This window comes from Pristiophorus japonicus, chromosome 1, assembly GCF_044704955.1.
Source record: "Pristiophorus japonicus isolate sPriJap1 chromosome 1, sPriJap1.hap1, whole genome shotgun sequence".
NCBI classification, from domain to species: Eukaryota; Metazoa; Chordata; class Chondrichthyes; family Pristiophoridae; genus Pristiophorus; species Pristiophorus japonicus.
The window spans coordinates 198278679-198306043 of record NC_091977.1 but is presented as its reverse complement, the minus strand read 5'-3'; the positions used below and the strand labels follow the sequence as shown (position 1 = coordinate 198306043).

At 44.5% G+C, this 27365-nt stretch overlaps 1 protein-coding gene across 1 annotated transcript in view; it reads left to right on the top strand.

Moving 5' to 3' along the window:
- Positions 1-27365, top strand: part of LOC139267961 (soluble lamin-associated protein of 75 kDa-like) — a 102204-nt gene that overhangs the window by 44915 nt on the left and 29924 nt on the right. Inside the window, exons 2-5 of the mRNA XM_070885948.1 lie at positions 9198-9334; positions 10961-11060; positions 12390-12475; positions 17955-18126. Coding sequence (XP_070742049.1) covers positions 9200-9334; positions 10961-11060; positions 12390-12475; positions 17955-18126 — 493 coding nt within the window. The 5' untranslated portion in view covers positions 9198-9199. The remainder of the gene's footprint in view (positions 1-9197; positions 9335-10960; positions 11061-12389; positions 12476-17954; positions 18127-27365) is intronic.

Below are 27365 nucleotides of genomic sequence, written 5' to 3'. Positions count from 1 at the left end.
TTCTTATGATATTTGTCCCCTTTTTTGTCCCCCCCCCCCTCTTCACCCTAGCCATATTCAGAAGCTTCCTCAAAAGCTATTTTTTCGACTTCACCGTTAGTAACTCCTTTTAACTTTTTTTAGTTCCTTGTTTCTTTCTCTTTCCCTTGATGCATGTTGTATATTTTGTTAGGCTAAAACCACTGTGCATGTGAGTTGTTTTTGTCTAAATAGACTGAATTCATGCATTTTAATTTGTGCTTTCGTGTGTGTATATAACATTCTTCACATAGTAGACCAATAATTGTGGCAAGCAACGTTCTTAATAATTATTATATGAACCTCTTGGAAAAGCCTCATAAAACAGTGAATGAATAAAATCATGAAGATGGGGAAAAAAATGGTTGTGCTGAAAAATGGCCTTGGAACAGAATGAAAATAGTACTTTGCAGTATTTACAAAACCCACAGCTGGATTTTCCTTCTGTAACCATGTTTGTTATTGGGATTCCTACCTTGCTCCACTGTGAGATTGAATCCTTGTTTTGCTCCTAGTAATACGGTACCACAGAAGATTGTAATCCGCTTTGAGGAGATTACAGTGAGGCTGAAATGACTTGTGTAACTGAATGTGTTTTCTTCAGTTAATTTAGTCTGGCAAATTCTTAATGCAACCAGCTCAAACCGTTTTAGTGTCAACGGTGGCTCATTGGTAGCATTCTAAAATCTGAGTCCGAAGATTGTGGGTTCAAGTCCCACTCCAGAGATCTGAGCACACAATCTGGACTGACCCTTCAGTGCAGTACTGAGAGAAAGTTGCAATGTCAGAAGTGCTGTCTTTCGGGAGGCCCTGTCTGCTCCTCGGATGGATGTACAAGTTCCCATGGCACTATTTTGAAGAACAGGGGAGTTCTCCCCGGTGTCCTGGCCAATATGTTGATCAAAATTATGGGGTGTTTTTGATGAGAGTAGATAGGGGGAAGCAGATTCAATAGTAACTTTCAAAAGGGGCAAAGATATATATATTTTTTAAATATATATATTATATAAAAATGTGCCGGGCTATGGGGAAAGAGCTGGGTATGGGACTAAGTGGCTAGCTCTTTCAAAGAGCTGAGGCACGATAGGCCGAATGGCTTGCTTGTGTGCTATCATTCCATGATTTTTTAAATTATCCCCTTTTCATAAATCTCTAGTTTTTGTGATCTTTTAATTTTGTAAAAATTATATTTTTTAATTCATTTGGTGGGGGGAAACAATATTTCTCAAGTTACTATTTTCAAGGAACTATTGATTACAGGAATGGATGAAAATATTCATGGGACATCCTTTTGTCTGGCATTTTAGCAGAGGTGTTCTCCTGTTTGTTCTAAAAATGCATTAAATGGAGGGCAATAAAATGTCCCATGAATGTGTTAAAAGTTCTTCGAATTTTACCATTGGTCATTTCTATATTGCTGTCTCTTGAACCTTGTGACGAATTATGAAGTGGTGTCCTTTTTTTAAATTTCACTTTTTATTTCACAATTGATGTGATCTTCTTCACGTTTATGCGGGGGACCGGTAGGAATCCACAATTGCTTAAATAGGTTATTTACTCCAAGGATGTGCCTGCATGTTATTGATTACGAAAACATCTGTGCTCTTATTTTGTGCGGTTTTTTTTTCCTGAGGATGGGGCACGTATTTACTCCTTTCTGTATCATGTGACTGTCTCCAGAATCTCTCATGCAGGCTGTCATTTGGATTCAACAGAGCAGTGATTCTCAATGCTGGTTAATAGATGGGTTTTTGCTCTCTGCATCAAAATGATGGTTCACATTTGTCTGGTGCTTTCCTGTGTGGACTGCACCAGATACATACAAACACACTTTGGCTTTATAAGACCTGTACTTCCTGTTACTTGTACACAGATATTGGGCCAGTATTGTTTTTTGCAGCCGCTCTGAAAATTTGCAAGTGTGCGTGCACAGCTTTTCCGTCTGAATGCTCGAGGACTGCAGTTGTGCCACTGGCAGCATTCTGCCTGCTCAGCCCAGAGATCTTTGAACCAATAGCAGCTGGAACTTGAGTGCACTTGAATAGCTGACATCTATTTGAATTGACAGTTGTGTTGTCCGGATGATCAGAGCATCGGACCTGCTTAGACAAATGGCCGGCAGAAAGAAATGAAATGGAGTGAGAGCAGACAAAACGTCTCGTGGATTTATGCTCTGAACAGCTCCCTGGTCACTTTCTATAAAATGTGATGGAAAGGTAGTTTGGATTTTTCTGATTTAATCCTTTAGATTCTGAACTTGTCCTTTTGTAAGGATATTTTCTCTGGAGCTTTATTTTTAAACCTGCGATGCGTCCAAAAGGTACGGAACTTTACCTTAAATAATTGTGGATGTGATTCTGAATATGTACAAATGCTGAATTTGAGACGTATGCTTAAAGGGATATTCTCATTTAGTTGAGTGTTACCTTTTTAGAGTCCTTTGCTATCTGCACTTGCACTGATGGCTCAGTGGATGGATGCATATGCCCTAGTCAGTGCTGACGTAACCCATCACCCATTTGAATGGTTGTAGAAGCAGCAAAGTTACTTTGTGTCCCCGGGCTAGGACACTCCCTTGTCTTCAAAAAAAAAAGTCCTCTGCAATCTTTTATGTCCACCTGAACAGGTAGAAGGGGCTTAAATCTAATGTCTCCTCTGAAAGACAGCACCTCTATTCTGTTCCTAACACAGATGAGACTGCACACAGGGAGGTTAAAGTAACAGTGACCTCAGTCTTTATTAAGACACTCCAGAGTGAGGAACAGGCCTTGGGGGTCGGCTTATATACAGTGCTCCCAAGGGATGCTGGGATCCCTTGTGACTTCAGGGGATGCGCTCCCTGGTGGCGGAACATGGGAGTGCATGCTTTATAGATACACAACATCACTTCCCCTCCCCCCCCCCCCCCCCCCCACAAAGTCAAGGTGAGGCGGTCGGGAGCCTTTCTTTCCCTGGTGGACCGCCTCGGTACAAATGTCTGTTCTGGTGTGTTGGCTGTGCCCTCGCTAGGCTGGCGTGTTGTTGGCTCTGCAGGGCTGCTGGGTGAGCTTGGCCTTGCTGGACTGTTGGGTTCGATTTCCTGGTCCGGGGTGGTGTCGTTGATCCTTTGGGTGTGTGTTGTGGGCTCGAAAACGGTGGTGTCTGCTGTGGGTTGTTCAGGGCAGTCTGTGAACCGCAGCCTCGTTTGGTCCAGGTGCTTTCTGCAAATTTGACCATTGTCTAGTTTGACTACAAACACCCTACTCCCTTCTTTAGCTATCACCGTGCCCGCGATCCACTTGGGACCATGTCCATAGTTTAGCACATACACAGGGTCATTCAGATCAACTTCCCGTGACACAGTGGCGTGACCATCGTTTACATTTTGTTGCTGACGCCTGCTCTCTACCTGATCATGCAGGTTGGGGTGAACCAGCGAGAGTCTGGTTTTAAGTGTCCTTTTCATGAGTAGCTCAGCTGGGGGCACCCCTGTGAGCGAATGGGATCTCGTGCGGTAGCTGAGCAGTACTCGGGACAGGCAGGTTTGGAGTGAGCCTTCTGTGACTCGTTTAAGGCTCTGTTTGATTGTTTGTACTGCCCGCTCTGCCTGCCCATTGGAGGCTGGTTTAAACGGGCCCGAGGTGACATGTTTGATCCCATTGTGGGTCATGAGTTCTTTAATTTCGGCACTGGTGAAACATGGCTCATTGTCACTGACCAGTATGTCAGGCAGGCCGTGGGTGGCAAACATGGCCCTCAGGCTTTCAATGGTGGCGGTGGCGGTGCTTCCCGACATTATTTCACATTCAATCCATTTTGAAAAAGCATCCACCACCATCAGGAACATTTTACCGAGAAACTGGCCTGCATAGTCAACATGGATCCTCGACCATGGTCTGGAGGGCCAGGACCACAAACTTAGTGGTGCCTCTCTGGGCGTGTTGCTCAACTGAGCACACACGCTGCATTGCTGTACACAGGACTCTAAGTCAGAGTCGATACCGGGCCACCACACATGGGGTCTGGCTATCGCTTTCATCATTACTATACCCGGGTGTGTGCTGTGGAGATCCGAGATGAACGTCTCCCTGCCCTTTTTGGGTAGCTCTACGCAGTTATCCCACAACAGGCAGTTTGCCTGAATGGGCAGCTCGTCCTTTCGCCGCTGGAATGGCTTGATTAGCTCTTGCATTTCAATGGGGATGCTGACCCAGCTCCCATGCAGTACACAGTTTTTTTTACTAGGGACAGCAGAGGATCTTGGCTGGTCCAAGTCCTAATCTGGCGGGCTGTGACAGGTGATTTATCATTTTCAAACGCTTCCATGACCATCAAGTCTGCGGGCTGCGCCACCATCAATAAGTTTGCAGGATGCGCCATTTCCACCCCCGTGGTAGGCAATGGTAGCCGACTGAGAGCATCTGCACAGTTCTCGGTGCCTGGCCTGTGGCGGATGCTATAGTTATACGCTGATAGCGCGAGTGCCCACCTTTGTATGTGGGCTGAGGCATTAGTATTTATCCCCTTGTTTTCAGCGAACAGGGATATGAGGGGCTTGTGATCGGTTTCCAGCTCAAATTTGAGGCCAAACTGATACTGATGCATTTTCTTTACCCTGAACACACACGCTAATGCCTCTTTCTCAATCATGCTGTAGGCCCTCTCTGTCTTAGACAAGCTCCTGGAAGCATAGGCGACAGGTTGCAACTTCCCCTCAACATTAACGTGTTGCAATACCCACCTGACTTCGTACGACGACGCATCACGTGCTAACACAAGTCTTTTACACGGGTTATACAATACAAGCAGCTTGTTGGAGCATAAAATGTTTCTGGCTTTCTCAAAAGCAATTACTTGTTTTTTTTTCCCCATACCCAGTTCTCACCTTTACGCAATAACACATGTAGGGGCTCTAAGAGGGTGCTTAACCCCGGTAGGAAGTTACCAAAATAGTTCAGGAGTCCCAGGAACGACTGCAGCTCCGTGACGTTCTGTGGCCTGGGCACGTTCCTGATAGCCTCTGTCTTGATGCTTGTGGGCCGAATGCCGTCCGCCGCAATCTTTCTCCCCAAAAACTCCCCTTCTGTTGCCATGAAGGTGCATTTCGACCTCTTCAGCCGCAGCCTACACAATCCAGTCACTGGAGGACCTCCTCCAGGTTTTGTAGGTGCTCGACGGTGTCCCGAACAGTGACTAACATGTCGTCCTGAAAAACCACCATGCGTGATACTGACTTGAGTAGGCTCTCCATGTTTCTCTGGAAGATCGCTGCAGCCGACCGAATTCCAAAAGGGCATCTGTTGTAGATGAATAGTCTCTTGTGCGTGTTGATGCAGGTGAGGTTCTTCGAAGACTTCTCCAGCTTCTGCGTCATGTAGGCCGAAGTCAGGTCGAGCTTTGTGAACGTCTTGCATTCTGCCAGCGTCGCAAATAGGTCGTCTGCCTTAGGTAGCGGGTATTAGTCCTGTAACGAGAAACGATTAATAGTTACTTTATAATCGCCGCAAATCCTGACCGTGCCATCACTTTTGAGTACTGGAACAATCGGGCTGGCCCACTCGCTGAATTCCACTGGGGAGATGATGCCCTCGCGTTGCAGCCTGTCCAGCTCGATTTCCACTCTCTCCCTCATCATGTGAGGTACCGCTCGCGCCTTGTGGTGAATGGGTTGTGCCTCTGGGACCAAGTGGATCCGCACTTTCATCCTGGAAAAGTTTCCAATGCCTGGCTCCAAAAGGGAAGGAAATTTAAGAACCTGGGTACATGAAGCCTCATCGACATGTGATAGCCCTCGGATGTCATCCCAATTCCAGCGGATTTTGCCCAGCCAGCTCCTTCCAAGCAGTGTGGGGCCATCGCCCGGGACAATTCAGAGTGGCAGTTCCTGCACCGTGCCCTCGTAGGTGACCTTGACCATGGCACTGCCCAGGGCAGTGATGAGCTCTTTGGTGTACATTCTCAGTTTCGTGTGGATGTGGCTCAGGGCTGGTCTGAGTGCCTTGTTGCACCACAGTCTCTCAAACATCTTTTTACTCATGATGGATTGGCTAGCGCCAGTGTCCAGTTCCATGGCTACAGGTAAGCAATTCAACTTTACATTTAGCATTATAGGTGGACATTTCGTCTCAAATGTGTGTGCACCCGTGTACTTCAGCATCTGCCTCCACTCTCTGAGGCCAAAAGTTTTCGTAGGATGGTCTCGTGGCCAATGCCCAGTACAAAAAAAGTCTCTGAGCATTTGCTCCAGGTAGCCATCAAACTCACATTGTCCTGCAAGTCGCCTTAGCTCAGCGACGTAGCTCGTCACTTCCTGACCTTCAGATCGCTGGCACGTGTAGAACCGATACCTCGCCATGAGCACGCTCTCCCTCGGGTTAAGATGCTCCCGAACCAGTGTACACAGCTCCTCATACGACTTATCTGTTGGTTTCACCGGAGCCAGAAGATTCTTCATGAGGCTGTAGGTCGGTGCCCCGCAGACCATGAGGAGGACCGCTCTCCTTTTTGTCGCACTTCCTTCTCCATCCAGCTCGTTGGCTACAAAGTACTGGTCTAGCCGTTTGACATAGGTTTCCCAGTCCTCGCCCTCCGAGAACTTCTCCAGGATGCCCACAGTTTGCTGCATCTTTGTGTTGGATTCGTATACTCGTCACCAGTTATTGTGTTCCTAACACAGATGAGACTGCACACAGGGAGGTTAAAGTAACAGTGACCTCAGTCTTTAATAAGACACTCCAGAGTGAGGAACAGGCCTTGGGTGCCGGCTTATATACAGTGCTCCCAAGGGATGCTGGGATCCCTTGGGACTTCAGGGGATGCGCTCCCTGGTGGCGGAACATGGGAGTGATGCTTTACAGATACACAACAACCTCCAACAATGTAACACTCCCTCAGTACTGTACTCCCAATATCCACCTAGATTATGTGTTGAAGCTCTGGAGTGGGGCTTGAACCCTTGATCATCTGATACAGAGCCAAGAGTGATGACATTGAGCCAAGTTGACACTTGAGCTCACTCTATAGTCTGTTCATTTAAATTCCCTACCAATTTAATGCAGCTGAGTACCATGCCCAAACCAGCAGGGAAATTAGATAATCCTGGTTTCTGTGGAGGCAAGGAATCTGATCTGGCCTAAGAGTTGGGGTTAACTGCTCTCTTCAATAGAGGTAATTTACCACAAATCTTGTAATGGTTTAATATTTAATCTGTTTGGTACCACATATTCTTTACTCTGTCATTGTTTGGTGATAATGGTAGCATGTCCTTGAAAATGCAAAATAATCCACACTTCACAACATGGCAAGAATCCAATTTTTCTAATTTGTCCAGCTGTACTAATGTGACATTCTGCTGAATATGTAAACCGATCTCTGGATTTTTTTTTTCCCAAAAAGCTCGCAGAACATCAAATGTTGCTAATGGGGTCGTTCCAAAGTAATCGCAGTGGGATCTAAAGGTGGTACATGATGCATCTGACGTTTGGGTTTTGAACACCTCCTTGGATTTAAGTGGATGAAGAATGTAGCCTTTTGCTGCATTCCTACAAACTGGTATTCTATAGGCAAGAGGTTTTTTTTTAAATTGGTATTTTGAAGTTGATGACTAATTATAGGAGACTGTGTGAATCTTTAACTGTATCAAGGAAGATAGAATACAGTCCCTACACTGGGACACCGCCATTCACTAAACTTCAGGAATTTCTTTTGGGTTGAACACACCACTAGACTAGCAGGAGTTGAACTCTTTCCTACCCATCCTACTGGAGACATGAAAAAGCAATAAATGACCACCGTTGCTACTGGTCTCAAAGATGAATGTATGGCAGAATGTGGACAATGCCACTTTCTGGGTACAAAGAAAATTGAGGTGTTTTGCATTTGGGAATACAGATAAATCTTTCCAACTAGACATCTAATAATAATCCAGTTTGCTCTGTGTCCATCCATAGTGCGTAAGCTCTGTGTTTGTACTTTTACCATCCTCATTTTATTTATTTGAAATTTCTAGAAAATTAGACCATGAGCAAAAACTGAATGATACAGCTATTATCTGATGGACTTCAATCCAGTGCTCCTGGTATTGGAGTTGCTGGGTCAACAATAGTTGCATTTTGTTTTGAAGGCAAAATATCATTTCGAGTTTTGGAAGATTATGAGCATTTGCTGAGTGACTAGGTGAGACAAAGACATGTTGGCCTTCTTTGGTGTGGTGTTAACCTTTGTTACCATGGTTTCAGAATGTCTGAGAGCCAGTGAAAGTAGAGATTTTGGAAGAGCTTACTGTTTCCAGGGCATTCTACTAGGGTGAAGTGGTACTATATTTGAGCAGGTGGATGCTAGCAGGACAGAAGTGTCGAGAGTTATTGTGAGACAATACAAGGTATTTTGAATCTGTGTGCTATGGACCTATAAAATAATTCATTCAAATCTTTTCCAAAACATTAGTGAATGTGTCTAATATTATCGGAATATCATAAGTGTGTTCTACTCAATTTGGCACTGTACAAAGCAATGCATTTTTAATATAAAAGTAGTAAACCATGGCTTGGGCCAGTGAATGGATTTGCAAGAAAACCTTGCTGCAAATTGATTGAACATTTCTACAAGAATCCCCATAAATACGGGAGAAAAATGGCTTACTGTACTTTCAATCTGAGGATATGCTGCATCTATTAGTTCTTGGATCTCCTGATCGTTTTCATCAAACCAGTCCTGGTGTGTTCTGGTTGAGTGACCAAGTGTCTTTTCACAGGCACTGGTTATGGAGACCTGGAGGGCAGACCAAGCGATGTGGGCATTCAGCATCTCGGGGTCATCAAGGCACACCAGATTCGCTGTATAGGGCTCTCTTAGCTGAGTCTTTAAGTGCCCCGGCATTAATTTTTTTGCGGCACTGCTTCTGCTGTCCCCTCTGCTTTGGGGCAATGTTAATGTCGATGATGGATCGGATTAGGCGATGGTTCGTCCAGCAGTCATTAGCTCCCATCATGGTGCGGGTGATGCGAACATCCTTGCGATCCTTGGCTCGGACGAAGACGTAGTCCAGCAGGTGCCAGTGTTTGGAGCGAGGGTATTTGTCCCTCTGGCGGAACAGGGTGTTGGTGATGATGAGGAATTTGTGTTTTAGACATTTTGTCAGGAGTAGAGTGCAAAGAAAAATTCCCTATTTAAAAAAAATGTTTTTAAATTTTCTTTGGCAGGGATGGCATTCCCTGTGGATTTACTTGCAGAGATGGAGCATGAAGACATTGAGCATTCTGCAGAGGAATACATGTCTAATCTTCTGTACGGTGATCCTGACAAGCTGGAGTACTTCACACTACCCAACAGAAGGAAGGTAGGAAACTCAGCACTTTTACTACAGGCTTTCTGGCAAGAAAAGAAATCTGCACAGACATTGAGCATGTGAACCCCCAAAGACCAAAATGCCTGCATATTATTATGTGAAATGAGTTGTAATAAATATTATGACATCCTATTGGTATTGACAGATTGTTGCATGTGTTTTTAATTTCCAATACAGCTCCAAGATAACTGAGTTATCCAAAAAATTATACAATGTAACATTGGATTGTGTTTGAAAGCTAGATCAAGTGATTATTGGTAAAGTTAATGTGTTACCTATTTTCTGGTAAATCAAATACAGATTAACCCAAACTGTTCCCCATTTTGATGCATTTACCAGAAAATGACCTGAATAAGCGAATGGGGTAAATTCCAATTCAGTTTGTTGCAATTCATTTATTTTTCATGTATACTTTTACCATCTACATGTAAAAACAGCATAAGATTTTAAGTACAAAGATAAATCCGAAAAGAAACCATTATAATGACTGCAGCTGATTGTGTACTAGGTTGTGACAAACATGGATATACCTGTTTCAGTGATAATAGTTTTATTTCATTAGCAAGTTAGCTAGACAGAAGTATAAGACGGCTGAGTGAATATTTGGCAGCAAAATATTTCAGTTGGTCAACTATTCAACTATTGTGGGCATTGCAGCCAGCATCTGAATGACTATGACAAAGGAAAATGATGTGCTCATGACAGGAAATTATTTTTATTAAAAATTTAGACCTTTGTTTCCTATGCTCTGGTCGCATCCCCTGATTTCAGTTCTGTGGGTACATCAACTGTTCTACTGATCCATATAAACTAGGATGTTCCCCAGCTCTGATCCCTGATTCTGTGCTAGTTGATCTCGACTAGAGGCGAGAGAAGAACTGAGCTTGGCTGTGACGTTCTACCACTACCGCCCCTCCCATGGGGAAATTGCCTGCAAGTACATGAAGAATAGCCGCTTGTGAGGTACAGATGATTCCCATAAAAGTGGTTTGCTAGCCTGTCTGCCAGTTATGATGGAGGATCGCACCCAAACTGCTATGCTATCTTTCTCTTTCAGACGCTGATCCACCAGCTTCCTGTTTCCAGCACACAATCTTTTTATTTCAACACTTTTTTGCTATGTGGCTATGGCCACAAATCTCTCTTGCTGTCAGTGTGATTGATTGATTAGGAGTGAATCCGAGCTGACTTACCAACAGAGTAACTGCAGAAAAAAAATGGCTGAACTATTACCTGCTTGGGGAAACCTCCTAAAGAGAGGAAAAGAACACTTGTGCCCCTATTTTAACCCAACCCGCCCAGTGGGAACAGGGCAAATTTGGGTCAGATGTTTGTTTTATACCTTGGCCCATTTTAAGCTCCATTGATTTCTAATCAAAGCAGGGTGTAACATGACCTGATTCCGCCACTTTCTGCCGGGTGTGTTAGGTTTGACTTGGAGGAAAGTATTAAGCAAGCAGAAGAAATGGATGTTAATAGACTAATTCAGAATTAGTGAGCAAGAATGATGTGGTGAGGGATGATAACTTTATTGCTTTAGTGTCAATGATATTTGGATTACTAATTACATGTTCAAGTAGCTGTTTTGACACTGACTAATGTGTTTCTTCAACACAGATTCCGGTTAGTCTGTCCTCGATTGCTTTCGTTCCACTCTATGGTGGAGATACGACATATAAAGTTCTGGCCTTGTTTGCTCCTGAAAGTCAGTTCACAGGTTAGTGCTATATTTTGCAAATGCAAATTGCCAGTTAAGAGGGCATTTTATAATCTTGCACCCTGTGTGTCCATCCTGCTTATTAAATTGGACATTATTTGTAGTTGAATATTGTTTGTTTCCTTCTGTGCATTACATTGGTCACTTTGATAATGGAAAGTTGTCTTGGCTTTCTTGCACAAGTTTCTGATTGTCTTCCTATCGGTTGATCATATGTAGAACTACTTGGATGTTGATTTAACTTGTTTCCAGCAAAATGTATCTGAATTGGACCACTTCTGTAAATCTAGTGAAATAGGAAAGGAAAAATCAACAGGACCAGGAGTAGGCCATTTAACCCCTCCAGCCTGTTCCGCCATTCAATGAGATCGTGGCTGATCTGTGTCCTAATTACATATACCCGTCTTTGCCTCATATCTCTGAATACCTTTGGTTAATAAAAATCTATCCAGCTCAGATTTAAAATTAACAATTGACTTGGCATCAATTACCATTTGCAGAAGAGAGTTTCAAACTTCTACCACCCTTTGTGTGTGTGTGTAGTAGTGTATTCTAACTTCACTCCTGAAAGGCCTGGCTCTCATTTTTAGGCTATGTCCCCTAGTCCACGACTCATCAACCAGCAGAAATTGTTTCTCTCTATCTACCCTATCTGTTCCCCTTGATATCTTGAAAACTTCAATCAAATCACCCCTTAACCATCTAAATTTCAGGAAATACAACCCTATTTTGTGTAATCTCCTTGTAATTTAACCCTTGGAGGTCCAGGTATCATTCTGGTATATCTATGGTATGATGCCCAGAACTGCTCGCAGTACTCCAGGTGTGGTCTAACCACGGCTTTGTATAGCTGTAGTATAACTTTACCCCCTTGTATTCTAGTCCTCTAGATATAAAGGCCAGCATTCCATTAGCCTTTTTGATTATTTTCTGTACCTGTCTATGAAGTTTTAATGATCCACATAGCTGGATCGCCACCGTTTCTAGCTTTTCACGATTTAGAAAGTACTCTGATCTATCTTTTTGGGTCCAAAGTGGATGACCTCACACTTGCCTATATTGAAATCCATTTGTCAGTTAATCTATTAATTGTAATAGATCTTTGTAATTTTATGGTTCCATCTACACTGCTTACAATGCCACCTATCTTTGTGTCAATGGCAAACGTGGATATATGGCTCTCTATCCCGTCATCTATGAGCTAACATTTATCTGCTTGTTAACCACTAGAATGTGTTCTCATGTTGCCAAATTCCATAGAACTGCTTGTACATAGATGGAGGTTGTGATGAAGCTGACATTCATATCTTCTCTTGTCTTCCTTTCAAGCTGTAGCCTTGTATCTAGTGGATAGGTGGTGGGCAATTGATGACATCATCAAAACGACTGAGTCCTCCCGTCAGGGGCCCCAGCAGGTGAATTAACCCATCAGCATTTTTAAGCTTGTGCTGCATTATCACAGTAACGATGTGTGTGTCTCTAAGATGTAATTCAGGAAATTATACATTTGGAGGTGGCAAGTTTCTTGGGTGTAAATTGGAATATAATTAAGTTGTACATTTTAAAAAAACATTACTCAGTATATTTTAAATCTCTAGTTGTACATGGAGCATTTAGAAGTTAGTGATATATAGTGATATATTGTCCAAAAAATGCTTCCCTCGTGACAAATTGTGGACTTATCTAGTCAGTAGCTGAGCCACACAGACCAGGAAGGTCCCAGGTTTGATCCCCAATTGTGCTGAGTTAGCTGATCTCTGTTACGGTGGAAGTAGCACGTTGCAATTGACCCCTGTGCCTTCCAGCTAGGGAAAAGAAATCAACCAAGATTCCCGCTCCTGGGTACCATCCAGAGATATCTGATGGAAGTGGGCATGTGTTGACATCTAGTGAAGAGAAGATGGATGACGAGAAAATGGGTTCATTTGAATAGTCTGCCAACATACACAGCCAAAGCTCGTGTATGAGTAATGAACACTGAGTGAGGTACAGAGTAGTGCCTGATGCTGATGCAATTAACCATACCCTAGAAAGAGGACCTTCAATTTCTGGATCACTGTTTCCAGGCCAAAGAGGAAGGAAACCATGCTAGATCTGATTCTGTGGAATGAAATGGACCAAGTTTCAGTGGAAGAGCATTTGGAAAACAGTGATCTCAATATAATTGGGTTTAGAGTAGGTATGGAATGGAACAATCAAATGTGAAAATACTCAAGTGGAGGTGGGTGAATTTCAGTGAGTTGAAAGGAGATCTAGCCCAGGTGGATTGGTAAATCCGTAGCAATGAGCAATGGGAGGCCTTCATAGAGGAGATAGTTCAGGTATAGACATTCCCACGAGGGGGACAGAAAGAGCATCCAAAGCTGCCTGGATGACTAAAGAAATAGAGATTAAAATGAAAGAGAAAGGGGAGGCTTATGATAAAAGTTAGACACATAATATAGTAGAGACCAAGTTGAATACCAAAAGTACAGAGGAGAATTGAAAAAGGAAATAAGTGGGGCAGAGAGTATGAGAATAAATTAATGGGTAACATATAAAGGGGAAACCAAAAATATTTTATAAACAACATAAATAGTAAAAGGGTTGTCAAAGGAGGGATGGGGCTGATTAGAGACCAAATAGGAGATCTTATTATAAGAACATAAGAAATAGGAGCAGGAGTAGGCCATTTGGCTCTTGAGCCTGCTCCGCCATTCAATAAGATCATGGCTGATCTGATAAGAGGCTCCCGAGATATGGGAAATGGTCCACGTTGTTGAGGCTGCGCCGTGAATCTTGATGAACATCTCTGATGAAGGATGCATGGGTCCTGTGCGGCGGGGACAGGCTGGTGGAGGACTTTTGTCTTATGGATGTTTAGCGTAAGGCCCATGCTTTCATATGCCTCAGTGAATACATTGACTATATCCTGGAGTTTAGCCTCAGAATGTGCGCAGACACAGGCGTCGTCCGCATACTGCAGCTCCACGACAGAGGTTGGGGTGATCTTAGACCTGGCCTGGAGGCGGCGTAGGTTAAACAGCTTCCCACTGGTTCTGTAGTTTAGTTCCATTACAGCGGGGAGCTTGTTGATTGTGAGTTGGAGCATGGCGGCGAGGAAGATTGAGAAGAGGGTTGGAGCGATGACGCAGCCCTGTTTGACCCCGGTCCGGATGTGAATTGGGTCTGTAATGGATCCGTTGATAAGGATCAGGGCCTTGTGAAGCAGGCGAAGGATGTTGACAAACTTTTGGGGGCATATCTAGGGAGCCTCTTATCAACAAAGGCAGATATTGATGCAGAGATTCAACATCGTGCCAGTGCCGCCTTCGGCTGTCTGAGGAAAAGAATGTTTCAAGACCAGGCCCTCAAATCTACCAGCAAGCTCATGGTCTACAGGGCTGTAGTAATACCCGCCCTCCTGTGTGGATCTGAGGCATGGACGATGGACAGAAGGCACCTCAAGTCGCTGGAGATATATCACCAACAATGTCTCCGCAAGATCCTGCAAATCCCCTGGGAGGACAGGTGCACCAACATCAGTGTCCTCGTCCAGGCTAACATCCCCAGTATTGAAGCACTGACCACACTCGATCAGCTCACTGGGCAGGCCACAGATTCCCTAAACAAATGCTTTATGCGGAGCTTCTTCATGGTAAACGAGCCAAAGGTGGGCAGCGGAAACGTTATAAGGACACCCTCAAAGCCTCCCTAGTTAAGTGCGACATCACCACTGACACCTGTGGGACCCTGACCGAAGACCGCCCGAGGTGGAGAAAATCCATCCGGGAGGGCGTTGACTTCTTGAGCGTGAAGAGGTCAAGCGCAGGCAGCGGAAGGAGCACGCGGCAAACCAGCCCCACCCACCCCTTCCCACGACAAATGTCTGTCCCACCTGTAACAAGGTCTGTGGCTCTCTTATCGGACTATTCAGCCATCAAAGAACTCACTTTGGAAGTGGAAGCAAGTCTTCCTCGATTCCGAGGGACTGCCTATGATGATGATGGCTGATCTGATCATGGACTCGGCTCCACTTCCCTGCCTGCTCCCCATAACTCTTTATTCCCTTATCGCTCAAAGATCTGTCTATCTCTGCCTTAAATATATTCAATGACCCAGCCTCCACAGCTCTCTGGGGCAGAGAATTTCATAGATTTACAAACCTCTGAGGAAGAAATTCCTCCTCCATCTCCGTTTTAAATGGGCGGCCCCTTATTCTGAGACTATGTCCCCTTGTTATAGTTTCCCCTATGAGTGGAAATATCCTCTCTGAATCCACCTTGTCGAGCCCCTCATTATCTTGTATGCTTTGATAAGATCACCGCTCATTCATCTGAACTCCACTGAGTATAGGCCCAACCTACTCAACCTATCTTCATAAATCAACCCGCTCATTTTCGGAATCAACCTAGTGAACCTTCTCTGAACAGCCTCCAATGCAAGTATACCCGTCCTTAAATACGGAGACCAAAACTGCACGCAGTACTCCAGGTGTGGCCTCATCAATAGCCTGTATAGTTGTAGCAGGACTTCTCTGCTTTTATTCTCTCTCCCCCTTGCAATTAAGGCCAACATTCCATTCGCCGCCTTGATTACTTGCTGTTCCTGCATACTCACTTCTTGTGTTTCATACACAAGGACCCCCAGATCCTGCAGTACTTGCAATTTTTCTCCATTTAAATTATAATTTGTTTTTCTATTTTATGGAGGCAAAGGGCATGGCTGAGGTTCTAAATAAATACTTTACATCTGTATTCATGAAGGAAGATGATGCTGCCAGTGTCGCAATAAAGCAGGAGGTAGTAGAGAAATTGGAAAGGTTAACAATAGATAAAGAGAAGGAATTAAAAGGTTAACAGCGCTTAAAGTAGAAAAGTCACCCAGTCCGGGTGGGATGGATCCTAGGTTGCTGAGAGAAGTACGGGTGTAGACAGCAAGGGCTCCGGCCACACCATTACAATCCTTCTTGGATATGGGGGCGGTGCCAGAGAACTGGATGATTGCAAATGTTGCACCCTTGTTCAAAAAAGGAGAGTGGGATAAACCTGGCAACTACAGGCCAGTTAGCCTAATGCCGGTGGTGGGGAAACTTTGAGACCATAATCAGAGACAAAATTAATTGCCACTTGGAAAAAATATGGGTTAATAAATGACAGCCAGCACGGATTTGTTTAATGGCAAATCATGTTTGACTAACTTGATTGAGTTCCTTGATGAAGTAACGGAAAGAGTTGATGAAGGTAGTGCGGTTGATGTGTATATGGACTTTCAAAAGGAGTTGATAAAGTACCATGTAATAGACTTATTAGCAAAATTAAACCCATGGGATTAAAGGGGCAGTGGCTGCATGGATATGAAATTGGCTGAGATAAAAAACAGAGTGGTTGTTTTTCAGATTGGAGGGACTACTACTCTTTTTGATATATATTAATGACCTGGAATTAGGTATGCAGGGTGTTTCCAGATGACACAACCTGGAAATGTAGTAAACAATGAGAAGGCTAGTAACATTCTTCAGGAGGACATAGGCACATTGGTGAAATTGGCAGACACATGGCCAATGCATAGCCATTTTTAGTGAGAAGCAATATAAACTAAATGGTATAATTTTAAGGGGGTGCAGGAATAGAGACCTGGGGTGTACGTACACTAATCTTTGAAGGTGGCAGGACAAGTTGGGAAGGCTGTTTTTTTTAAAAAAAAGCATATGGGATCCTTGGCTTTATAAACTAAGGCATCGAGTACAAAAGCAAGGAAGTTGTGCTAAGCCTTTTTATAAATCATTCGGCTGGAGTATTGTGTCCAATTCTGGACACCACAATTTAGGAAGGATGTCAAGAACTTAGAGGGTGCAGAGGAGATTTACTAGAAAGGTTCCTAGGATGAAAGACTTCAATTATGTGGATATGGGGAGGAGAAATACCACACTTATTTAATAGAACGTTATTCATTCAAAATGCTGTGCATGCAGAATAGGGAGACTTACTTTACATCGAACAGCCATGTGAATGCTTGATATGGTTACCTGGTGTCCACAATAGGAAAACGTCACTAAGAAGTTCAAATGCTGTTCCAAGTGGCACTGTTCAATGAGAAATTATTATTGAGGAGTGACTTTGAACACGTGATCAATGTAGAATGGGGCAAAGGAAACAAAGGAGATGCATGCCATAATTCTATCTGCTCCAAACACACCCGAGGCATGATCACATCTACTTAATTAATACTTTTCTATAGATGGGTTAGAAAAACATGAGTTTACCTAACTTTAGATTAAGCACCTCTTATCTGCTGACCATTTAATGATATACTTCTCCATATTAGAATTTATAATCTACTTCAAAATAAGTAACTCCCCATGGTCATGCAGAGGGTTATGGTATCTGACTGCACTGAGGGGGTTGAGGTGTTTTATTTTAAACTCACAATAGGTAAACGCATTCTATATATTTGTTTCTGTGGTCAAGAAATATGGTGGAGAAATTGGCATTTAAAAACAATGTTTGGAAAATTTTAAGCACCCATTTGATCTTTTGACAAAAACAAATTGCAGAAGTTTTAACCCCATGTCAAATTCTCTAGACATATGAAATAATGACTTTTGGAAAGTTTAAAGGTTATGACATTTTTCTGAAGGGACTGCTTTTTGACAAAACCACACATCTCTGTTAATATACAAAACATTCATCTATTTTTATTTTCTAAAAAGCCGTGGAAGTTGCTTGTTTAGGTTTGAGGCCGTAGAATGAGAGTTGTAATAAATAATAACTGCATTTATATAAAGCCTAATCACATTGAAATGCTTTGAGGTGCTCCTACAATGAATTACCTTTTTGAAGTGCAATGTCTGTTATGTAGGTTTATATGTGGTTGCTGTTTAGTTACGAATGTTTTACTGTGTCCTATTGTTAGGTAACTTCGCTCGGGGAGCGGATTGCTCTGTATGTTTTGAACCGCATCATTTACAGAGCCCAGGAAATGAGTGCAGACGAGCTTCCTTTTCTTTGCCACAGTGCCACTGAGTATGCTAAAATTCTCTGGAAGTCTGGGAAAGCGATTGGCTTCTACTCCATCAAAACAGCAGGTATTGTACATGGGGTCATGCAAACACACCAGAATGGTACAGGGATGAGGAACTTCAGTTATGTGGAGAGACTAGAGGAGCTGGGATTTTTCTCCTTGGAGCAGAGAAGGTTAAGGGGAGATTTAATAGAGGTGTTCAAAATTTATGAGGAATTTTAGAGTAAATAAGGAGAAACTATTTCCACTGGCGGGAGGGTCAATAACCATGGGACACAAATTTAAGATAATAGGCAAAGGAAGTTGAGATCGGATGAGGAGATTTATTTTTGCACAAAGTGGTGTTGTGATCTGGAATGCACTGCCTGAAGGGGTGGTGGAAGCAGATTCAATACTAACTTTCAAAAGAGAATTGCATATATACTTGAAAGGGAAACAATTGAATGGCTATGGGGAAAGAGCCATGGAGTGGAACTAATTGGACAGCTCTTTCAAAGAGCCAGTACATGCACATTGGACAGAATGACTCCCTTCTATGCTATGATTCTGTTTGCTAAATGTATTTTATGTATCTCTGCAAATATACCCAATCTTCCCTCCCGTTCCTATCTCCCTTACCTGCACCACCTCTATTCCCAATTTGTCCTGGTCCATGTTGTATGATGGTGAGTGTTGTGTTGTGTTTCTTTTTGCCTACTTTACTTTCCTTGCCTCCTTTCTTGAAGGCTCTGACTCTTGCTGGCATACTTCACTGATCCCACATCGTGTGGATTGGGCAATTGGCACTGCAGCTGTGTAGTTTTAACTGAGCGTGGTTCCCTTCAAAGTGTGAGATAGGTGAATTTATCCTGCAGTTTAGTCCTTTTGGCGGCTCATATGGAGGCTGAGTAGTAAATGGCAGCAGACAAATTGAGGAGAAAATAGCATGGAATGAGAAAAAGCTGTTTTCCAATTCAAGTCTGTTCTTTTCATCAGACCATGTACGATCTGCAATACTCAACCTGTTTAATCTCAAAGAAATGTCCTCACATGTTTCCCAGCCTCATCCCCTGGCCCTCTTCCTTTTTCATTCCTAAAGGTAAACCTAAGGGGGAGAAAACTGAGGATCACACTGTGACATAACATGTACCAAGATGAATGGGATGGAGGAGGGCATGAGGGAGGTTTGGAATATGGGGGTTAAACAGGCATTTAAAACCCCGACATCGCACATTACCCATTGCCTTCGTTCAGATGACACATCAGTGACCTGTCATGTTCTATACATTTGATTGCCCCGTCCTCATCCCAGACAGATATTTGTCCAGATCCTTATTAAAGGTGTTAATGAACACAACATTCATTGCTTTATTTGGAAGCCTAAACACAAATGAAACAACCTGTTTTATTTGATTTGTTCTCTGGATATGGATGTCATTTGGCAAAGCTGCATTTATTGCACTTCTCTAGTTGCCCTGAGAAGGTGCAGTTGTGATGGTGCTCCCACAATGGTGTTGGGTAGGGAATTCCAGGATGTTGACCCAGGAATGATGAAGGGACAATATTACATGAAACATAGAAAATAGGCCATTCGGACCTTCAGGCCTGCACCACCATTCAATAAGATCATGGCTGATCATCCACCTCAGTACCCCTTTCCTGCTTTCTCTCCATACCCCTTGATCCCTTTAGCCGCAAGTGCCATATCTAACTCCCTCTTGAATATATCCAATGAACTGGCATCAACAACTCTGCGGTCGGGAATTCCACAGGTTAACAACTTTGAGTGAAGAAGTTTCTCCTCATCTCAGTCCTAAATGGCTTACCCCTTATCCTTAGACTGTGTCCCCTGGTTCTGAACTTCCCCAACATCGGGAACATTCTTCCTGCAACTAACCTGTCCAGTCCTGTCAGAATTTTATGTTTCTATGAGATCCCCTCTCATCCTTCTAAACTCCAGTGAATACGGGCCCACACGATCCAGTCTCTCCTCATATGTCAGTCCTGCCATCCCAGGAATCAGTCTGGTGAACTTTTGCTGCATTCATTCGATAGCAAAAACGTCCTTCCTCAGATTAGGAGATCAAAACTGAACACAATATTCCAGGTGAGGCCTCGCGAAGGCCCTGTACAACTACAGTAAGACCTCCCTGCTCCTTTACTCAAATCCCCTAGCTTGAAGGCCAACATACCATTTGCCGCCTTTACCGCCTGCTGTACCTACATGCCAACTTTCAATGACTGATGTACCATGACACCCAGGTCTCGTTGCACCTCCCCTTTTCCTAATCTGCCGCCATTCAGATAATCTGCCTTCATGTTTTGTCCCCAAAGTGGATAACCTCACATTTATCCACATTATACTGCATCTGCCATGCATTTGCCCATTCACTTAACCTGTCCAAGTCACCCTGCAGCCTCTTAGCGTCCTCCTCACAACTCACGCTGCCATTCAGCTTAGTGTCATCTGCAGACTTGGAGATATTACACTCAATTCCTTCATCCAAATCATTAATGTATATTGTAAATAGCTGGGGTCCCAGCACTGAGCCCTGCAGCACCACTAGTCACTGCCTGCCATTCTGAAAAGGACCCGTTTATCCCGAATCTCTGCTTCCTGTCTGCCAACCAGTTCTCTATCCACGTCAGTACATTACCCCCGGTACCATGTGCTTTAATTTTGCACACCAATCTCTTGTGTGGAACCTTGTCAAAATCCTTTTGAAAGTCCAAATACACCACATCCACTGGTTCTCCCTTGTCCACTCTACTATTTACATCCTCAAAAAAATTCCAGAAAATCTGTCAAGCTTGACTTCCCTTTCATAAATCCATGCCGACTTGGACTGATCCTGTCACTGCTTTCCAAATGTGCTGTTATTTCATCTTTAATAATTGATACCAACATTTTTCCCATTACTGATGTAAGGCTAACCAGTCTATAATTACCCGTTTTCTCTCTCCCTCCTTTTTAAAAAAAAAAGTGCTGTTATATTAGCTACCCTCCAGTCCATGGGAACTGATCCAGAGTCGATAAACTGTTGGAAAATGATCGCCAATGCATCCACTATTTTTCGGGCCACTTCCCTAAGTACTCTGGGATGCAGACTATCAGTCTCTGAGGATTTATTGGCCTTCAATCCCATCAATTTCTCGAACACAATTTCCCATCTAATAAGGATTTCCTTCAGTACCTCCTTCTCGCTAGACCCTCAGTCCCCTAGTATTTCCGGAAGGCTATTTGTGTCTTCCTTCGTGAAGACAGAACCAAAGTATTTGTTCAACTGGTCTGCCATTTCTTTGTTCCCCATTATAAATTCACCTGAATCTGACTGCAAAGGACCTATGTTTGTCTTCACTAATCTTTTTCTCTTCACATATCTATAGAAGCTTTTGCAGTCAGTGTTTATGTTCTCGGCAAGCTTCTCCTCATACTTTATTTTCCCCCTCTTAATTAAACCCTTTGTCCTCCTCTGCTGAATTCTAAATTTCACCCAGTCCTCGGGTTTGCTGCTTTTTCTGGCCAATTTATATGCCTTTTCCTTGGATTTAACACTATCCTTAATTTTCCTTGTTAGCCATGGTTGAGCCACCTTCCCCGTTTTATTTTTACTCCAGACAGGGATGTACAATTGTTGAAATTCATCCATGTGATCTTTAACTGTTTTCCATTGCCTATCCACCGTCAACCCTTTAAGTATCATTTGCCAATCTTTTCTAGCCAATTCATGTCTCATACCATCAAAGTTACCTTTCCTTAAGTTCAGGACTCTATATTCTCTGAATTAACTGTGTCACTCTCCATCTTAATAAAGAATTCTACCATGTTATGGTCACTCTTCCCCAAGGGGCCTCGCACAACAAGATTGGTAATTAGTCCTTTCTCATTACACATCACCCAGTCTAGAATGGCCAGCCCTCTAGTTGGTTCCTCGACATATTGCTCCAGAAAACCATCCCTAATACATTCCAGGAAATCCTCCTCCACCGTATTGCTACCAGTTTGGTTAGCCCAATCTATATGTAGATTAAAGTCGGCCATAATAACTGATGTACCTTTTATTGCACGCATCCCTAATTTCTTGTTTGATGCTGTCCCCAACCTCACTACTACTGTTTGGTGGTCTGTACACAACTCCCAGTAGCGTTTGCTGCCCTTTGGTATTCCGTAGCTCCACCCATACAGATTCCACATCATCCAAGCTAATGTCCTTCCTTACTATTGTGTTAATTTCCTCTTTAACCAGCAACGCTACCCCACCTTTTCTTTTTTGTCTATCCTTCCTGAATGTTGACTATCCCTGGATGTTGAGTTCCAACCTTGGTCACCTTGGAGCCATGTCTCATATTCATTAATTGCTGCCTGTGCAGTTAATTCGTCCACCTTATTACGAATACTCCTCGCATTGAAGCACAGAGCCTTCAGGCTTGTCTTTTTAACATACTTTGCCCTTTTAGAATTTTGCTGCAATGTGGCCCTTTTTGATTTTTGCCTTGGGTTTCTCTGTCCTCCACTTACTTTTCTTCTTTTTCTATCTTTTGCTTCTGCCCCCATTCTACTTCCCTCTGTCTCCCTGCATTGGTTTCCATCCCCTTGCCATATTAGCTTACCCCCTCCCCACCAGCACTAGCAAACACACTTCCTAGGACTTTTGGTTCCGGTCCTGCCCAGGTGCAGACCGTCCCACCTTCCCCAGAACCGGTTCCAATGTCCCAGGAATTTGAATCCCTCCCTTCTGCACCACCACTCAAGCCACGTATTCATCTGAGCTATCCTGCGATTTCTACTCTGACTAGCATGTGGCACTGTTAGTAGTCCTGAGATTACTACCTTTGAGGTCCTACTTTTTAATTTGGCTCCTAGCTCCCTAAATTCAGCTTGTAGGACCTCATCCCGTTTTTTACCTATATCGTTGGTACCTATATGCACCACCACAACTGGCTGTTCACCTTCCCCCTTCAAAATGTCCTGCAACCGCTCCAAGACATCCTTGATCCTTGCACCAGGGAGGAAACATACCATCCTGGATTCTCGATTGCGGCCGCAGAAACTTCTATCTATTCCCCTTACAATAGAATCCCCAACCACTATAGCTCTCCCACTCTTCCTGCACTCCTGTGTAGCAGAGCCACCCATGATGCCATGGACTTGGCGGCTGCTGCTGCCCTGCCCTGATGAGACAACACCACCACAACAGTACCCAAAGCGGTGTATCTGTTTTGGAGGAGGATGACCGCAGGATGGTGTGTGATTTATGAGTTGAATTTGGAAACAATGTTGTTCCCATGTTAATGCTGCTCTTGTACTTGGTGGAATGGCTGCCAGGGTGAGCGATGCTGAAAGTAACCTTGATGCATTGCTGCAGTGCATTCTGTAGATTGTACATATGCAGTAACAGTGCACTGGTGATAGTTAGATCAACATTATCCATTTCTCTTAGCATTTTAACTTTTCTGTTGAGACTCTTATTGTTTTTGTTATGTCTTTAATACTCTTATGAATGACTTCACGAGGTCTAGTATTGTACTTGAGCTGTTGTGACCTTAGTCCCATTTATCTGGAATTTTTTGAGGATGTTTCCAGTAGAGTGGACAAGGGGGAACCAGTTGATGTGGTATATTTGGACTTTCAGAAGGCTTTCGACAAGATCCCACACAAGAGATTAATGTGCAAAGTTAAAGCACATGGTGTTGGGGGTAGTGTGCTGACATGGATTGAGAACTGGTTGTCAGACAGGAAGCAAAGAGTAGGAGTAAATGGGTACTTTTCAGAATGGCAGGCAGTGACTAGTGGGGTACCGCAAGGTTCTGTGCTGGGGCCCCAGCTGTTTACACTGTACATTAATGATTTAGACGAGGGGATTAAATGTAGTATCTCCAAATTTGCGGATGACACTAAGTTGGGTGACTGTGTGAGCTGCGAGGAGGATGCTATGAGGCTGCAGAGTGACTTGGATAGGTTAGGTGAGTGGGCAAATGCATGGCAGATGAAGTATAATGTGGATAAATGTGAGGTTATCCACTTTGGTGGTTAAAAACAGAGAGACAGACTATTATCTGAATGGTAAAGATTAGGAAAAGGGGAGTTGCAACGAGACCTGGGTGTCATGGTACATCAGTCATTGAAGGTTGGCATGCAGGTACAGCAGGTGGTTAAGAAAGCAAATGGCATGTTGGCCTTCATAGCGAGGGGATTTGAGTACAGGGGCAGGGAGGTGTTGCTACAGTTGTACAGGGCCTTGGTGAGGCCACACCTGGAGTATTGTGTACAATTTTGGTCTCCTAACTTGAAGGACGTTCTTGCTATTGAGGGAGTGCAGCGAAGGTTCACCAGACTGATTCCCGGGATGGCCGGACTGACCTATCAAGAAAGACTAGATCAACTGGGCTTGTATTCACTGGAGTTCAGAAGAATGAGAGGGGACCTCATAGAAACGTTTAAAATTCTGACGGGTTTAGACAGGTTAGATGCAGGAAGAATGTTCCCAATGTTGGGGAAGTCCAGAACCAGGGGTCAAAGTCTAAGGATAAGGGGTAAGCCATTTAGGACCGAGATGAGGAGAAACTTCTTCACCCAGAGAGTGGTGAACCTGTGGAATTCTCGACCACAGAAAGTTGTTGAGGCCAATTCACTAAATATATTCAAAAGGGAGTTAGATGAAGTCCTTACTACTCGGGGGATCAAGGGGTATGGCGAGAAAGCAGGAAGGGGGTACTGACGTTGCATGTTCAGCCATGAACTCATTGAATGGCGGTGCAGGCTAGAAGGGCCGAATGGCCTACTCCTGCACCTATTTTCTATGTTTCTATATTGTAACTCCAGGGTGAGGCACAAGCATGGTAGGCAGCCTTTTATACTGGGTGCTGCACACTTATGCAGGTGACCCTCAGGTCTCCCACCGCAGTGCACACCTGGTGGCACACCTTATGTGACTATACAGTTAGTATACATTGTCTACATACATGACATCACTCCCCCCCCCAGTCTTTAATGCAAATTGACTCGTACATTGACGGTGACCTGGGCTTTACCCTTCCTAGTTGACCATTGGAGGGTCGCTTCTAGCTTGGGTGGATTGGTACTGAGATTTGTTGCCAGTGGAGGTCCCCGTGGTTTCTGGTTGTGAGTCCACGACTACTCCATTTCCCCACCCCCCCCCCCCCACACACACACATACACACACACACACACATCATGCTGATGGCCCGTTACATGCAAGTAGCATTCAAGTTTATCACATGGGTTTTACATTTACATCTTGGTACATTTGTTGGGTGGATTACAGTTGCGTTGCGTTTTTGTGTGGTACATTTACATGATCAGTACAGGTATATCAGTACAGGTACACAAGGACAGTCTGGTTCCAGCACGGTTGGATGAGACTTGGCGCAGCGCCCCATGCTGGTGGGTCTGTGGGCGAGGTGAGCTCATTTTGCTCGAGTTGCTGGAGCTCGGGGCTCTTGCCGTTACTCCTAGTGTCGGGCAGACCCAAAGACAGCTGATTTGTCTGTGACCTCCCTGACCTTTTCGTTTGCACAGTGTCACTGCTGCTCCCTGGGAAGCGGTCTGAGCGAGTGAGCGTTTCATCTAAGTGACGGTGGAGCTGCCTCGTCTTGTCTAGCAGTTCGCAGGGGACTGCTGACTCGCTTTCCTTGAGGGCACCGTTGTGAGCACTTTCTAGTTTGGCTGGTCCAGGTCTCGTTCGGAGGAGCCGTTGCGGGTGACCCTTCGCTCTTGGGCATTACCGTGGTGGCGAGTGGGTTTGTGGACTGTGCCTTTTCTACCCAGGTGGTGGGCGACGGTAGCCGACTGCGAGCATAGACGCAGTTTACTGTTTCTGGCCCGTGGCAGTTCATGCCATCGGGTGCCTCTAATGTTAAACCAATCTGAGGCTGGGTACATCTACCGGTGCCTCTGCTCTCCGGGGATCGTTTACTCTGCGGCTTGTCTACTTCTGTCAGCTGTGGGGACACTTTATGATACATTGTTCTGGTCCCGGGGACGCAGGCTATGGCATTGGGTAGCCCGCTGGACCGGTATATGACCGTTGGGTGTTTGCCCGCTACATTGGATGATTGCAATTTGCACCCGACATCGCTCAACAACATTTTGCTCGTTACAGCTGGACTTTTACATTGGTTACCAATTTCACGCAGTTACCATTCAAAAATGGTGGGTTGCTGGCCTCCTTTTATAATGGCCTTACTACTTTTACCCCAATCTTCTTCCTTGCGTGGAACCACATGTCGTTGCTCCATTCACGCTGCACCTTGTGGTTTGGACGCCATCTTTTCCCTATCCATGATGTCGACTACCGCGATCTTCTTTCCCAGGGATTCTGCCACTGAAGCTGGGAAGGCGCCCTCGGATCCAACCTTCCTCCCCAGGAGTCCTCCCACTGAAACCGGGAAGGTGCGTTCGGGTCGTCTCGGCCGGATCATCGCCACGCAGTCGTCATGAGTGGTCTGTGCCTCGGGGACTGCGCGGATCTGCTCTTTGGTGCCTGGCCCAACCAAAGGTGGGGGCTTGCTCTGCCTCTGAGCATGGGGGACGTCGATCGCTGGAGGGCTGAAATCTTCCCAGTTCCAATTAATCTTCCCAATCTATTTTCTTCCAAGTAGCGTTGGTCCATCACCTGAAACAATCCACAATGTTAAATTGTGCACCACGCCATCATAGGATACATTTACATCCACACTACCAACAACTGATATCAGTTCCTTGGTGTAGGTGCGCAGCTTTGCCTGAACCGGGACCAGCTTGGGTCGTTCAGCTTGATCGTTCCATAGCCTCTCAAAGGTTTCCTGGCTCATTACTGACTGACTCGTTTCCGTGTCCACTTCCATGAAGCTGGAACACCATTTATCTCAACTTCCATTATCGATGGAGGACAATCTGTGGTGCAGGTATATACTCCATACATTTTGTCCTGGGGACTGAGCTGCCTCTCTAGCCACCTCCTCGTAATCCGCGCTGGATTCACAGCCATCTGCTGACTCCTCTTCCACTTGCTGAGTCACAGCTCTTTTGCACATTCACTGGAGGTAGCCCTTTGTGCTGCAGCCTTTGCAAACATAGTCTCTGAACCGACACTGATGAGCCCTGTGGTTACCTCCGCAACGCCAGCATGGTGCTACTCGACTTACGTTTGTACCCCTCGACGGACTCTGAGTTAAAGGACTCGGGGGGCCTGTACGCTCTGCCCTGGGCAGATTCGCGTTCAACAGTTCTGCCTGTGAAAGGCGCCATTCTATTTACAGTACTTGCCGGGTTTGAGTCCTGAGAGTGAGTCATCATCTGCTTGGAGCTGCAGCTTGAGGTCC